Source organism: Nothoprocta perdicaria, unplaced genomic scaffold (genome assembly GCF_003342845.1).
Source record: "Nothoprocta perdicaria isolate Ctin4 unplaced genomic scaffold, notPer1 scaffold_295, whole genome shotgun sequence".
Taxonomy (NCBI): Eukaryota; Metazoa; Chordata; class Aves; order Tinamiformes; family Tinamidae; genus Nothoprocta; species Nothoprocta perdicaria.
This window is the reverse complement of record NW_020455527.1, coordinates 146,995-161,183: the sequence shown is the minus strand read 5'-3', so window position 1 is coordinate 161,183 and position 14,189 is coordinate 146,995. Positions and strand designations below refer to the sequence as shown.

The window sequence follows — 14,189 nt, the reverse complement described above, 5'->3', positions numbered from 1 at the left end:
CTTGTAGACCTAGGGTAATGTGTAGAGTGAGATAACAGAAAGTCAAGTCTGCACCCTAAAGTTTCTGTCAAGAGGGATATGAGTCACCATGAGTCAGTCTTATGACCATTATATGTATCTATAGCTAAAAGTTCAAAACAAGTACACTTTTTTCAAATCAGATGTATCTAAATATGTTGAGTTCAAATCGGTTAGCTGTTGCCTATTGGGGCATGACTGATAAAATTTCTCTTTTACTCTAATTCCTATATCTGATTTGGGGATTTTATTCGAACAAGATTTTTGAGATACCAAAGGTGTTGTAATGTGAAAACACTATTTCACATCCCATTTTTTCCCACCCTTTGTATAAACTGCATATATATTTTTATGTAGGGAAAAAGATAGGTTACTTTAAAACATAGATTGCAGACTTAATCTGAATCTTAATCTGAGTAATGAGAGGCCATCTCAAGTTCAGGAACTGATTTTCATGTTTCCTACGTGTGTGTCAGGAATTTGAGTCTAGTAAGTGTGATAATGTATGCAAGCACGATCAAAATCATGCCCTAAGCACTGAGTATGTCTAAGTGTTTCGTTTCAAGGGTCCCCTGGTGCTAGTTTGCGAAACTAATGTTTCAAATTGCAAGGAATTAAAATAAAAACATACAAAAAGCAGCTGACAATGTCAATAAGGAACTGTGCATTCAATTTCCTCTAGCATCTGACATAGCCTTTTGGCCATGACAGTGTAATTTACTAGGTAAGGTACAAACAGGATTTGTGAGATATTGTTACTTTTTTAATCCAAAAAATTATACATATGTTTGAAGGAATTAAAGTGGTATCTTTATTTTTAAAAATTCCATTAAATCTGGCTTTTGACTGTTACCTGTAAGCCTGCTTTAGACCAAGTTAAAGTTTCACATTCTCATTATATATATACAATTATACATTGCTTACATACCTTGACATCTAGTCCATTTTGCTTTCAAGACAGACAAGGTTGGCTTAGAATTTATATTCATTGTGCAAAGCCAGCTCAATAAGAAACTGTTACAAAAACATTGCCTTATCCACTGCTTACCCGAACTGCATTTCACTAAATATAAAAATAATGAAGTAGCCAGTATGGGGTGATTGCTTGCAGGTTAATTTCCTATACATATGCTTTATTCTAGAATAAGCATTATTTCATTTTAGAAATCATATTGGCGTGATAAAAACTAGAGAACAGTTGTTCTTTTCGTTCTCTCCAGCTATTTTCACAGGTTGTCAGAGCCCAGCGCATCTAGCATCCAACTAGACAAGGAAGGTTCTCTGAGAATGAAAAAAGTAATTAAATCTGTACCCCTGAAGAAACTCCGTGGCGCCGGTGATACAGCTTCTATAAATACCTGAGCCACACTCTGGCACCTATTTTTACAGCATTATTTGAGTGCTAAAGCTTGCACTTGATACCGAGCCTATGTTACTGCTGGTAGCGATAGGAACAGTTTTAGGATCCTTATCTTTTTGGCATATCTAATGCATTTTTGTTTTTAAATCTAAATTACTGCTTAGAGCACCAATGAACCAGTTCTTTCCCAGGCTTGTGTAAAGATGGGCTGATTCTGAACAAAACAGATGGAAGAGAAAAAAGATCATTCAATAGTAGGTATGATTCTGCAGAAGATGGAAGAGGTTTTTTAAAAGGTATTAAAAAGCAGCTTTCCCAGATTTTTTTGTTTGCATTTGGGGGCAAAAGCGTTGTGTTATGGAAGGTCCTGCAGCGGGATTCAGGCCTTTGGCATGTGCTCCACAGCTGCCAAATTGGGGACTATCTTTGGCCTAGATCTCAGTGGGGCAATAGTAGGAAGGTTCTTTATAGGGTGCTCTTTCAGATATGGCCCTCTGAATCCATGTAAAACTGAACAGGTTAGGACCTGTTAAGAGTCCCATATTCCTTGTTTTTCCCCTGTTAAAAAAAAAAAGTTTTTGTAAAGGATGGCATGAAATTCATTATTTATTGGTTAATAATAACAATATTTGTAGCCAGTTAATTGCAGCTGACAATGTAGGCTGGTCCTTGTGGGATGCTTGCTCTGTAGAGGAGCGACTGCCTTGCGCTGCAGCATCGGCTCCGAGCTGACGGGCTGGTGCCCGGGACCTGCAGGGATAGGGTGCTCCCCTCCCATTACCTGCCCCTTGCTTAGGGAAGCAAAAACGCTCCTGAGGCTAAAAACAGGAAAGGAGGAGGGCAGAGCCTGAGCACAGCTTGAGGGCTCCTGGCATCCCACTCCTCTGGGGGAAGGGAAGGGAAGGAGCAACATATGGTTGCTGAGGCCTAATCACTGTTGAAAACGGTTGCAAATTGTGCTGTCGCTTAATAAAGCGTAAACATCTTTATACAGAAGCACTGCGGGTCACCGTGTTGTAAATACACAATCAACATTTCCAGTGATTTTATTTTAATTAGCTGTTTAGCTTTTCTTATTTTAGTATGCCAGTTCAGGGGCATAAAATCAGCATTCTCCAAATAATAAACACAAAAATATTTCCAAATATATAAAGCAAATTTTATGCTAAGACCTTGGAACTACTGCTCGTAAGGCAATTATATTTTAAAATAATTTTAATGACCTAACTGCAGCCAAAAGAAACAAAGCGAAATACTTAAGTTTTGTTTTTCTAGTGTCAGTTAAAAGCTCTAGTTCTTTAAATTATGGTTCCACTGAAACAGTTTTGTGATCAGAGAAGTCATCTGGCATTCAAGTAAAGTCACAAAGGAACTTAGCTTCTTACTTTTATCACTGATATGGAATAAGAATGAGATTAAAAATTAGCTATTGAACTTCCCTTTTGACCTACTTAAATACAATGTTTTGAATCTTCTAAATTGCATTTTTGTCGGCGTTCCGAAACACACTGTGTTGTATTGTTACTTTTCCAAAAAGACTCTTAGAGTTTTTGCTAGTGTCTGTAAATCTCCATGTTTTTGGTACATCCTTTGTTGGTATTTTTGTCCTGGCATTCAATATCCGAACGAAAAACACAAAAAGAGCGCTTGGCTTACATCAGCGCTGTCCTGACCTACGCAGCAGTAACAAAAAGTATGATTCATATGCACTATTATTAAGCAGCGTCCCTGTGTTCCAGGAGGGTACCCCGTTTTTACCCATATAAAGTAAATCCAAAGCAGAAGGGAGCAGCTCGGTGAGGACGTGAAAGTTTTAAAGTCTTTCCTATTGCTATTGTTCATTGCAATTAAATCCAGCAAAAGGAACAGCACAATATATTGTGCCTTTGATACTGTTCCTTTTTCTGCGATTCTGTTAGTGTACTGACAAGAACAATGTGGTGGGGCATTTTCTTTCTTTTTTTTTTTTCCAGAGAAATGCATATTAAATCTGTGCCAGGAAGAAAATAATCTTTACCTATTTGGCACAATTGAATTTTGAATGGGAAAAAAAACCCTCTTTTATTAAATTTAATCTTAATGTGAGAAGAAAGAAATAGCCAGCGCTAGGAGTAACTTCTGTAAGACACGAGTGAAGACATTTCCTTGCAGAAGAAGGTGGTGTGGGAAGCTTTGGGCCCTGCGTGGGAAGCAGGGTGTCACAGACGCAGCAGCGCAGGCGCTGTGATCGCCTGCCCTGACGCACTCCTGAGCGCTCCGGACAAGGTGCTGGAGTGGGAAGGATCCCTTAATCGGGAAGTCTGAGGAGGGTCAGGATGCAGGGAGGCTTCCTGCTTGCATGAGAAAGCAGAAGTGTTGTGAGGGCCGGGTGCAGGTGGCGGCTGGGCGGCCCCTTGCAGCGGTGAGTTGTGTCCGCAGCACCCCCAGATCAGCCCTCCGGGACCATGCAGGCAGCTCTTAGCAAGAAGAGATGGATGTGGCGCCTTGCATCTTGCAGTGACTATGTCCTCTGCTGAGATTTTTTTTTGAAGAAATCATGCTCAAAGTCTGTTCAAGTGAAAGTGACCCACAGTTTTTTCTGAAGGCCTCAGCAAGGTGTTCTCCTCTTTCCCTCCTCCCAGGACAGCGTGCTGGCTTTCCAGCACTTACTGAAACGCTAGGGCAAGGCTCTAGCTCTAGGGTTTGGTCTCCCCACATGGAAACATTTTTACTATTCTTAGTATTGTAAATCACCTCTGGATTATACATTACTTATTTTACTTTATCCCTTATTTTCCTTATTGCATAATGGATTTACCAGAGCATTTACAATGCTCAGTAGTGAAGTAGTGAATCAATCACTGGTGATAGTTTATAATTCATTGTTTATAATTCCTAACATTTTTGAAGGACTTAAAGTATAGCTAATGAGCTATAGCTTAATAGCACATTAGTTCAGCTCAGATATACTTAGATTTTGGTAGAAAAATCTAATTTTTTTTACAGTACTTATTGCAATGTTAGGCTGAAAATATAAGAGATAATCTTATGATTAATATTTCAGGTTGGCAGGCACACAGTAAACATAATTATTTATAGATTTTAACAGAAAGCTCATTAGGTATATGTTCTCTGGCAGAAAATAGATTGCTTGATATAATTTTCCATTAAAAAAAAAAGTAATATTATTTCATTGAATTGTTGCAAATTCAGGAATTTTACTGCTCTTCTGTGGGGCAGTTCTGAAGGAAGTAAACGTGCCAGAGTGATAATAATTTTAATACAGTGTTTTTCAAACAATTTCAAAACAAATGCTCGAAGTAGTGATGTTGGCTTAAAGCCAGAAGTGACAGAAAGTGCTGATATTTTGGTTCTCTGCTTGGAATCATGGGCTTTATCACTATTGCAATTTTGCGTGGAGAAAAACAAACCACCAAAACCACTTCAGTAGAATTCATTTAAAAAAATGCATTGTCCTGCTGTTGCATGTTGTAATTTTTTATTGTTCCTTTATACCTTGAAAAGTAAAATAGTTGTAGTGTTTGGTATGCCTGAGAAGTGCTGCAGATAATGCAGTGTCTATAGCAGTTCATCAATACCAAGTTTTCTTCAAAGACACAACTTTATTCACAGGTATTTCTTCCCGTATGCAATCCTGGATTTGGTCGTAGAGCAATCCTGGAAGTAGTGCCTTGCGGTGCACATAGCGAGTGAGTTTTGCACATAGGTGTCCCAAAAGGGGCTCAGTCCGTTCTGGTTAGAGGAGCAGAGTCAAGGCCTTGGCTTTTGTGGCTCAGAGGAGAGACAAGATCTCTGTGAATCCATCGCAGGCTGTGGCTTCCTCTTCAAGTCTGTCGTCTAGCAGCACCTCAGCATGGGGCAAGTTGTAATCAGTGCTGCTTTGTCCTCTAGGTATTTATTATTTGTATGTATTTGCTCTTAGTTAAGTTTCTGCCAAGTTACTTCTCGGTTATTGTTTACTGGACTGATGCAGATTTGCTTCGGTTTTCATGTTTTTCCTCTTTAATAATTAAAATTATTTCCTCTGTAATATTTGAATGCAACTCTGCTTGAGACAAATGGAATTTTTGTTTGCTCTGTAAATTTCTGTAGCAAAGCCAAGTTTTGCTTCACCAATTCTGACTTCACAAGATTTCAATCAATTCCTTTATCATTAGAAAGCTGACTGATTTCCTGACATCATCTATGCTTTGCATTAATGAATATGCCTTGTACATTTCGACGATCAAATAATGCAAGAATAGTGTCATTTTTACGTTAGCGTGTGGAATTTTTGGCAAAAGATTTTTAGTTATGTGAATGAAGAATGTAATATGAAATATGAATGCAAAGTAATGTAAAATTTCTGGTAAAAACTATGCAGTAATGCAGGAAAATGAAATCAATTCAGTATGGCTCCAAATTAATAAAATTGAAGTCTTCCTATTTTCAGGAAAGACAATGATGTTGAACATTGCTATTGGTCTAAAGGCAGGATGGTTAATAGAATTAACAGTATGGAATGAAAGTTACCACCACAGAGGTAGAGGTGGTTGGTGTGTTTGTACATGGGAACAAAAGGGTCCCAGTCTGAATTAGTAAGATAAACGCAGTAAAATACTCCATATGTTGCATATTTATAAAACATTAATAGAGGAGTTATTAATATAAAGATTTGAACAAGGGAAGCGAAAGACTGGTGGAAAATAATACAGCTGTAAGAGGGTGGTGAAGGAAGAGAGGTGTTCCAGTGATTCTAAAGGGCCAGTGATGGAAGGGAGAATTAAGTGCCTGGCAAATTGGACCGAGGGCATAAAATAGAGAAACTCGATTGCTATAAAGGGCTATTGGGCTGGCAATCGGCCCAGTGTGTAGAGAGATGTGAGTAGCTTTGAAGATTGAAGCATGAAATAGGGTAATATTTGCTGATTCAAACGTGAGAAGTCCCAAATTGTAGGTTAATAATGGGAGTTCTTTCTCTCTGGAGTAATCAATTGGAAATGAGAAGAAAACGCAGTACTAGATAACCATGAGGTAATTATGCTATTGCCATGGATCGGGAAAGGTGGTTTCATGGGAAATAGGGACACCTCTGTTAGCCTGGGGAGGGGAAGGCTGGGGGCCGTGCTGCTGCCCTCCCTGAATCCCTGCCAGCGCCAGCACCAGTGAGGGCAAGAGCTGCCCACCAGCAGAGGCTTCTAAGAGAGGAACTAGCAGATGTAAACTGATCATGAATAAGTTCAGGCTGAAAACCACAGAAGGTGCCTCTTAACAGGAAGAGGAGTGAGGTTCTGAAACAGGCTGCCGCTTGGAGGCTGCGGTTCAAAAGTGTTTTTCTTCACACAGAAATGTTAATGCACAGTTTTATAAATCATCTCTTCTTAATCATTTATAGTTTGGTGTTGATGACTTGGGTTGAGTGCCCAAGTTACTGCCAGGTAATTGTCTTAGCCTTGGGAAGCAATTACAGTATTTTGGTTGCTGGTCAGTTCAGCTGTTGAATAAGTGACTATTGGATAGGAACCCTGTGGAAGGTCATTTTTTCCCACTTTATCAAAAGTGTGTTCATTTATCATTTCTTTTTTAAATCTTTATTCATTTTATTAAGAACCTCCTGGGCAATATGCAGTTGTGGTTGCACAGAAATATCACACATTTATGTTTGACATAACACAATTACCAGCCTATTGAGTGACTTGAGTCATTTGTTTTCCTTCAAATAGATCATTTCAGATTAGGACTGATCACCTTAATAAGTAGCAGGAGGAAGCATTATGTGTCTAGCCTCTGCATAGAACCGAATGTCAAAAAAATTTTTGCTGAGGAATATTGTAAAATCCTACAACCTCTCTAAAGAGACCTCCTGAACAACTGGAATCAAAAAAATGCCGTCGCTGCCTTATAGGTTTTTGATTGTTATTTTGTTTTATTCTTTTAATGCTCCAACAGAGAATAATTTATCAATTCCAATATAAGTTTACATCTTGACCTTATTGCACAGGTTGCCCATTGCAGTTAAAAAATTATGCAAAGAGATATAAGGCAGTGGGGCCTAGTGGGCGATTTAGGTGACGGCTGCCCCTGCTCCCCTAACTGCCTCAGAGGTCATGGGAGGCAGGTTTATTTAAGGCAAGTGCCTGCACTGCTTGCGCTTCCATGGAATTGCATTATAAGCTGTGAGCTCTGGGCTTGCCAGTATTTGACAGAACATCGCAGTTAAAGAATGGGCGTCTTCCCAAAAAATTCCAAATATTGTCCATCATTTCATTTTTGGGATATAATCCAAGTCCCAGTAGAGCACTAGTATCTTCTGCCCAGGGTGCAAAATAAAAATTATATGACAGGTTTTTTTTTTTCTTTCTCTTTTGCTTTGAGGAAAGTACAGCCACCTTAGCATAAATTCTGAGCTGAGCGATGACTTCAGCCTTTTGGCTGCTTTATTCCTTCAGCAAGCATCAGCATCCACAGAAGACAGGCATTTATGACTTGTATGTTTAGCAAAACTTTCGAACCTTCATGTTGTTTTGGTTAGAAAACTGACAGACTGAAAACTGACTTTATCTTATATATAAAACATACTAGTTCTTCTTGAAACTCTGGAAGAGACAAGAAGTGCTGGTTTCTTTGGTTAGAGCTGCCAAACCCTCCGAGGGGAGCATGCAGCCCGGGGTGCTGGGAGTGTGTGCACAGGGCTCTCGGTCTGGGTGCCTGTCTCTGCAGCCCCCTTTGGGGTCTGTGTCTGGCACACGCGCGAGCCCCACAGCCCGTGTGGGTCCTGCCCAGGCCTTGGTCTTGGCCAAGTCCTGCTGGTCCCGTGGGGGCTGGCGGGAGCGCCCCGCTCCCCTGGTTGGGACAACAGGGCTCATGTTCCTGGGAGGCACCTGCGGCGTGCGGAGTGCGGCTCTGCTTAACCCGCTCCAGACAGCAGCCTTCGTTTCAGCCCTGCCAGCGGTTAGCAAATATCGGCCGGTCTTTAGCTGCATGTTAACCTCTTAATAACTGAGTGTTGCTGTGGTTGGGTTCCAGTTTCCTGCAGAATACCAGAAAGTGGTAGAAGTGCTTTTTCCTCTCCTCATTTTGGCAGTGAAATGGCACCTCACCTGTATTCTTAGTGCAGTTGTTTGTTGTTACTTGTTCTGTTTCAGTAGTAGATGTTCATGTGAGAGATACCTCTTGACTGCAGTATTTGTCGCTATCTTCATACAGATTTCTGTCATCATAATGAAACTTTATTTTCGTGACAAAAATACATGTCTGGTGTTGGATAACTCATGCCATGCCCAGGGATATGCCAAAACACTGTATACTTTAACCTCCTTCCCCACCCAATCCTCCTCCCAGAAACTTACATTAAATAACTCCATTTTGAAACAGGGTGTGCAGTCCATAAACTGTTATTGCTAAAAAGTCTGTAGGTTATTGCTCAAAGCAGCAGTGTTCTTTGTGAAGGGAAGGAAAAATCATCAATTTCTACCGGCATTTAGTAGGTAAATTGAGCTTTTCCTTCTGGGCAGACACTAGCTCTGCTTGTGGAACTATTTCCTCAGTAAAGAAATTTGCAGAGAGAGATGAAACTTGTTACTTTTCAATATGTGTTTTAGTTGTAATTGTGTGGGTTTTTTTTCCCCTAAGTCTATTTTAATACGAAATAAATCAGTGATGTCTGTGCTATATTGAAATGGTCTAGTGAAGTCAAAGTCAAGAGTCAAGTACATTAATTTCTTAGATAGGTGATCCTTTGGTCTTTGGCATGCCTATGGGACATAACTTGCATCCCTGCAGTGCATGTGAAACCCTGTCCTATGCCCAGGCAACAGAAGAAACATTTCCTCTTTTTTATTCAGTGATACTGCCTTATACAATGGAATATAGTACTGCTAGATGTTTGAGAGGTTGGAAGAGATAAAACATCTCTTGGTTTTGTTTGCTTGTTTTGGAGTATTTATTTTTCTAAGGGATTGGCAGGGTGGGTGATAAGATTTATAAGAATTTCCCATGTGAGATTCTGCAGATGTGATATGCAAGATATATTAGACAAGCTTGCAGTGAGACAGTTAAGCCCAAGTATAGGTGTGTTGCATTTACTGGACAGCCTGAAAATGAGAGTTATCAAAACATTACAACGTAAGCAGACCTGAATGCTTGAATATTTTGCATTCAGAAGCTGGAAAACTGAGTCTACTTCTTCCTTCTCACTAGTGCAATGTAAGACTAATTACATTTGTATGGGTATGAATCAGAGGAAATTTGGGTCCTGGCTGTCCAGTCAACAACATGCAACATGTACTCATACAAGATGAGTCAGGAAAGGCATCTGAGTGAACATGGCAATGTGCAAAGGTAGAAAGTGCTACGTCCATATGAAAGCGTAGACAATAATGCAAAGATTATAAACAGAATCTTTGTGCAATTGGAATTTGCACCAAAAAAAAAAGAAACGATCTGTTGAAGTGCCCACACAACACAACAATATTAGGATATTGGTGAATTAGTTTTAATACCTCTTGCTAAAATTTCTGGCCCTCCTAAAATGAGTAGGTAATGTGTTTATGTATTTTGTGAAGGAAAATGTTCACCGTCACCTCCCAAGCTAGTATTTAAAATTGCATGGCAAACAGTCCATGGGGCAATACTAAACAATAAGCATTTAATCTCCTTATAGTCTTTTCTGGTATGAACCTGGCATATACCAGATTGTCTGCAGGAAATTTAAAGCTAATCTTATAGTTAATAGTGTTGAAGAGTCACTGCTTTAGGGTGAATATTAACAGTTTTCCAGTGTATCTCTTCTTAATCTCTGAACTGTACTTTAGTGTTTGCTTTTCTCCTAAAGATATTTTTTCTTATTACTATTTTATTAATCTGGATTGATTGCGATGTGCATGTATGTATGTTTTCCCTGCAGATTTCATTTCTGGCCTCTGCGTACGTAAGCCAACATCTCTCAGAGGAAAGCTGCTCAGCCCTTGCATCTGTTACCCATTACCTTTACCTCTGCCAATTCAGCTGGATGCTTATCCAGGTTAGTTTTTTAATATATATATTTTTTTCACTTCTTCCCCCATATCTGTTGAGAAGTGACTGGTAATGATGTTTCTAGTATTTCTTAGTATATGTATGTTTGAAATCTCATGCTATTAGAGAAGCAAAATGTTACATGTTCTTTATTAAGCCACTGTCTCTGGATCAGGCAGCAAATATTAAAACTCTATACTCTTTCCACCACTATGCATTACAAGCATATGTAAGAATTTCCACATCTCACTTTGAAAGTTATCCTATAAAAATTATTTTCTCAAAACATCGAAGAACTGTTTTTATTAGAGCTAATAGCTTTTCTAAGCTTTTCTCATGTTGTCTTTTAAAATGGTGAAATGCCAGTATAAAATAACACTGGCATTGTTGGAGTTGGTAGTGTTTTAATCTATAGGCTTACATAACATCACAAACATTCCTTTAAAATGTAACAAAGAGAAAATATAAGGCCAAAATTTTGCATTAAAATGCACCTGTTTACATTCACAAATATTTCTTATTCTGATGCATTGTGAAATAGAATATGATATTGAAAAAAAAAGAAAGAAAATAGTGGGAGACCACAAACGATCAAATACGACATGGAAAATATCATCTGTAGGCTAGTCCAAACAACAAGCTATGAGTTGATTTAGAAAATAGATCATCATTTCCTCTTCTGGGAATCTCTATTTATCACAGTCTAACGCATAACTTTCAGCATTGTGTAATCTGATTTGTCTATAGCACATTTAAAGCCCTTGAGCTATATAGACAGCTACAGACTTTTATTTCATTACTGCACAAATCTTCTAATATGCAGATTGCCAGACCAAATCAGGAATGGCAAATTAGGTTATATCTAAAGACAACTTTTAGCCCTTGTGACATTTGCGTGGTCTTAGGCATTTTCCTGGGGTTGTTGCAGGCAATTAGCTTAAGCACAGCAAAATCCTAAGAGCTGAGAACTTTAACAGCCTACCAGGGTGCTTTCAATGCCGTTTGATGTGATGTATGCATTGTGATATAGTCACAGCTGTATGGCCACGTCATTCACACTGCTGTTGCATCTGTTCCTGAAAAGGGAGCATGTCCTTTATTTTGTATTCCACACTGAACAGAGATTTAAAGTGATGTAGCTGTACTGAGGCCTAATACCGTTTTCATTATGGTTGTTTTTTCCTCAGTTTATGCACTTAGCAAGAATAAATATTCTCTCTATGAGCATTAACTTTTGTTTCGTCAATGACAAACTTTGTCTACTGTGTTTCCCTTTCATACAGCTTTACTTGTGACCTCTTAGATTGACTAACCTAAATCATTTTGTCACCTGTAAATTTTAGTCTTGCTTTATTCCAAATCACGATTTCAAACCATCAGTGTATGAAATACAATGTATCTTGCAGTGGGCTCCTGTAATATCTTTGCTTCAGAGGAGAATTAATCACTAATTTCTATTTTATTGTTTTCTTCATAGCCAAGTTACAATTTTTCTTTCATAAAATGATTATGTATTTGTATAGACACAGTAGTGCACCTGTGAAAAAATGCATAAAAACTTTTGAGGAAATATGAACAAATTGCATCTGTGTCTTTTTTAGTCTTTTTTTTTTTTAATATTCTATCAATTAGAAAATTCAGAGTAAGCTTGATCCTTGAATGAGTCATGGATACTCTTCATATAATTGAGAGATGACAAAGGTGTTGGAGAGAAGAATCCTTGATAATCTGCAAGTGATGTGCAAGTAATGTGCAAGTGATGTGCTGAATCCTTGATAATCTGCAAGCCGGGAGAAAAAGAGTGAAGATGAATATCTCCTTGTCTAGGGACAGATCTTGAGCTGTGAAGCACTTCTGAAGGTAGAAAAAGCCAGGAGAAAAAAAGAAAAAAATCTGAAATCTAGATGAAACCAGCCTCCAGCTGCAGTCTGTATTGCCCTTGACTAAGAATAGGCTCTTGAATTTGTATCTCCCACTACAGAATGAAATGGATAGATCTTTTAGCCATTGTTTATTTTGAGAAATCTCTTTATTTCTGCTATTGTCAGTGTCCTAATTTATAATTATACATTCATTGTAACAGAAACTGAAATTTTTTTCTCCTAAGCATCTGCCCTAACCCCTGGCTCTTCAGTCATTTTCCACACCATAACCTGTGTTTGATAAATCAGTAGAGGAGATAAACAGTTTTCTAGAGACTGAAGCCCTTAGCTAACAGAAGACTGTCTCAATTGATTGGTTTATTCCAAAAGAAAAATGTGTCGGAGTTTATCTTTGTCTCATTAAAATGTTACTTAATAATTGTTTCTTATTGCTCAATGGAACAATCAGAATTTGTTCTTCTACCTGAACAGCTGAGAAGTGGACTGTACATTTTATTCTTCTGGAGAACTGGTTATTGCGGCATGGCAACAGGAAAGGATTTGCTAAAATTAGCTCTATTATTTGTATTTCATTGATTTAATTTTGGATCATTGAAAGGAGGCTGAAGACAGGAGCTTGTATAATTATCAAGATAGAAATGACATTGCAAAGTAAATGGTGAACTAACTAAACTCCCTTAAATCTTTGAAGGAACACTGGTGTTAAGTGTTCTTCAATGACAAATTAGGTGATATAAGTAAATGTGCCTAAGCAAACATAAGGCAAGGACATAGACAGTTCTTAGAAAACAATCTCAGTTGTATGAGTGAGAACAATGGTGACCAGATAGTCTGAATTAGAACCAGCAATCCTGGACTGCACTTACATGAATCAATTCATGAATTTGCTGTCCAGAAATGTTCATATTGAAGTACAGCCTAGTCCCAATTACCAGGCTACATAATTTGAACATTTCTCCATGCCTGTTTTTTTTCTTGAGATCAGGGAATTTTTGTTAGCATAAAGTGACAATCAAAACCTTAAGTTTTCAATACAATGTATAATGTAAGAGAAAAAAAGACTGTTAGCTAGTAAGTGAGCAAATCTTTTCCAAAATAGTTTATTTTTTTTTTTTTTTCAAATCCAATTTTCAATTGTTTAATAATTTCTTCCTGGGAAATGTTCAATATAGAATTAATAGTTTTCCCTGTGTTCTTTTAAGGCAAGTTGCATCTTAGGATTTTCCAATGTTCCTTCAACAAAAATTCATCTTTCCTTGTTCACCAAATGACAATGACAAATGCCATAGCAATTATTACATTAGTATAATGTTATATATATTTTTATTTTTGTATATGATATTATTGTGCTGTATATATATATATGGTATGACATGGTACGAATACAAAAGTATGCATACTTGATAATACATTAGTATAATGCACTGGGCATATATATAAGATGTTCTGTAGAGGAGCATTTAAAATGCTTAGTAAACTAGTAAACTTATGTACAACCAAATGTGTTTGATGTAGTTTATGATTCATGATAGAAAGTGTTGTATATTCATATTATATGAATCACAGAGCAAAAGCTGTAATGATACTTGCCTGATGAGACTTGGTCCAAAAACCACTAATTAAGCATTTGATTGTAAAAAATGAGTTTGCCTGGGTAAACAGAAAACACACTGTTGTCTATGGAAACTCAGAAAATTTCACAGACACAGTAATTTTACAGTCTTGGCAGTGAGTATAGGTCAATAAACAATAAACAGCTACAAGTTAAGCATTTAAATCAGACTTATGTGAAACTGCTGTGTAGTCAATGGAGAGATGTAAGTATTCCTGGGTAAGGATCATTGGGTGCCTGAAGATGCCTGTCTCTCTCCATTGACAATCGAGGGAGCCTAGCACATGCTTGAATTAGGTGCCCTTTGGACTGAAAAGGATGA

General features: G+C 38.0%; 1 protein-coding gene across 1 annotated transcript in view; it reads left to right on the top strand.

Annotated features, from left to right (window-relative positions):
* The window catches only part of ADGRV1 (adhesion G protein-coupled receptor V1), a 225,333-nt gene that overhangs the window by 137,327 nt on the left and 73,817 nt on the right, over window positions 1-14,189 (top strand). Inside the window, exon 86 of the mRNA XM_026041834.1 lies at window positions 10,263-10,379. Within this exon, the coding sequence (XP_025897619.1) occupies window positions 10,263-10,379 (117 nt within the window). The remainder of the gene's footprint in view (window positions 1-10,262; window positions 10,380-14,189) is intronic.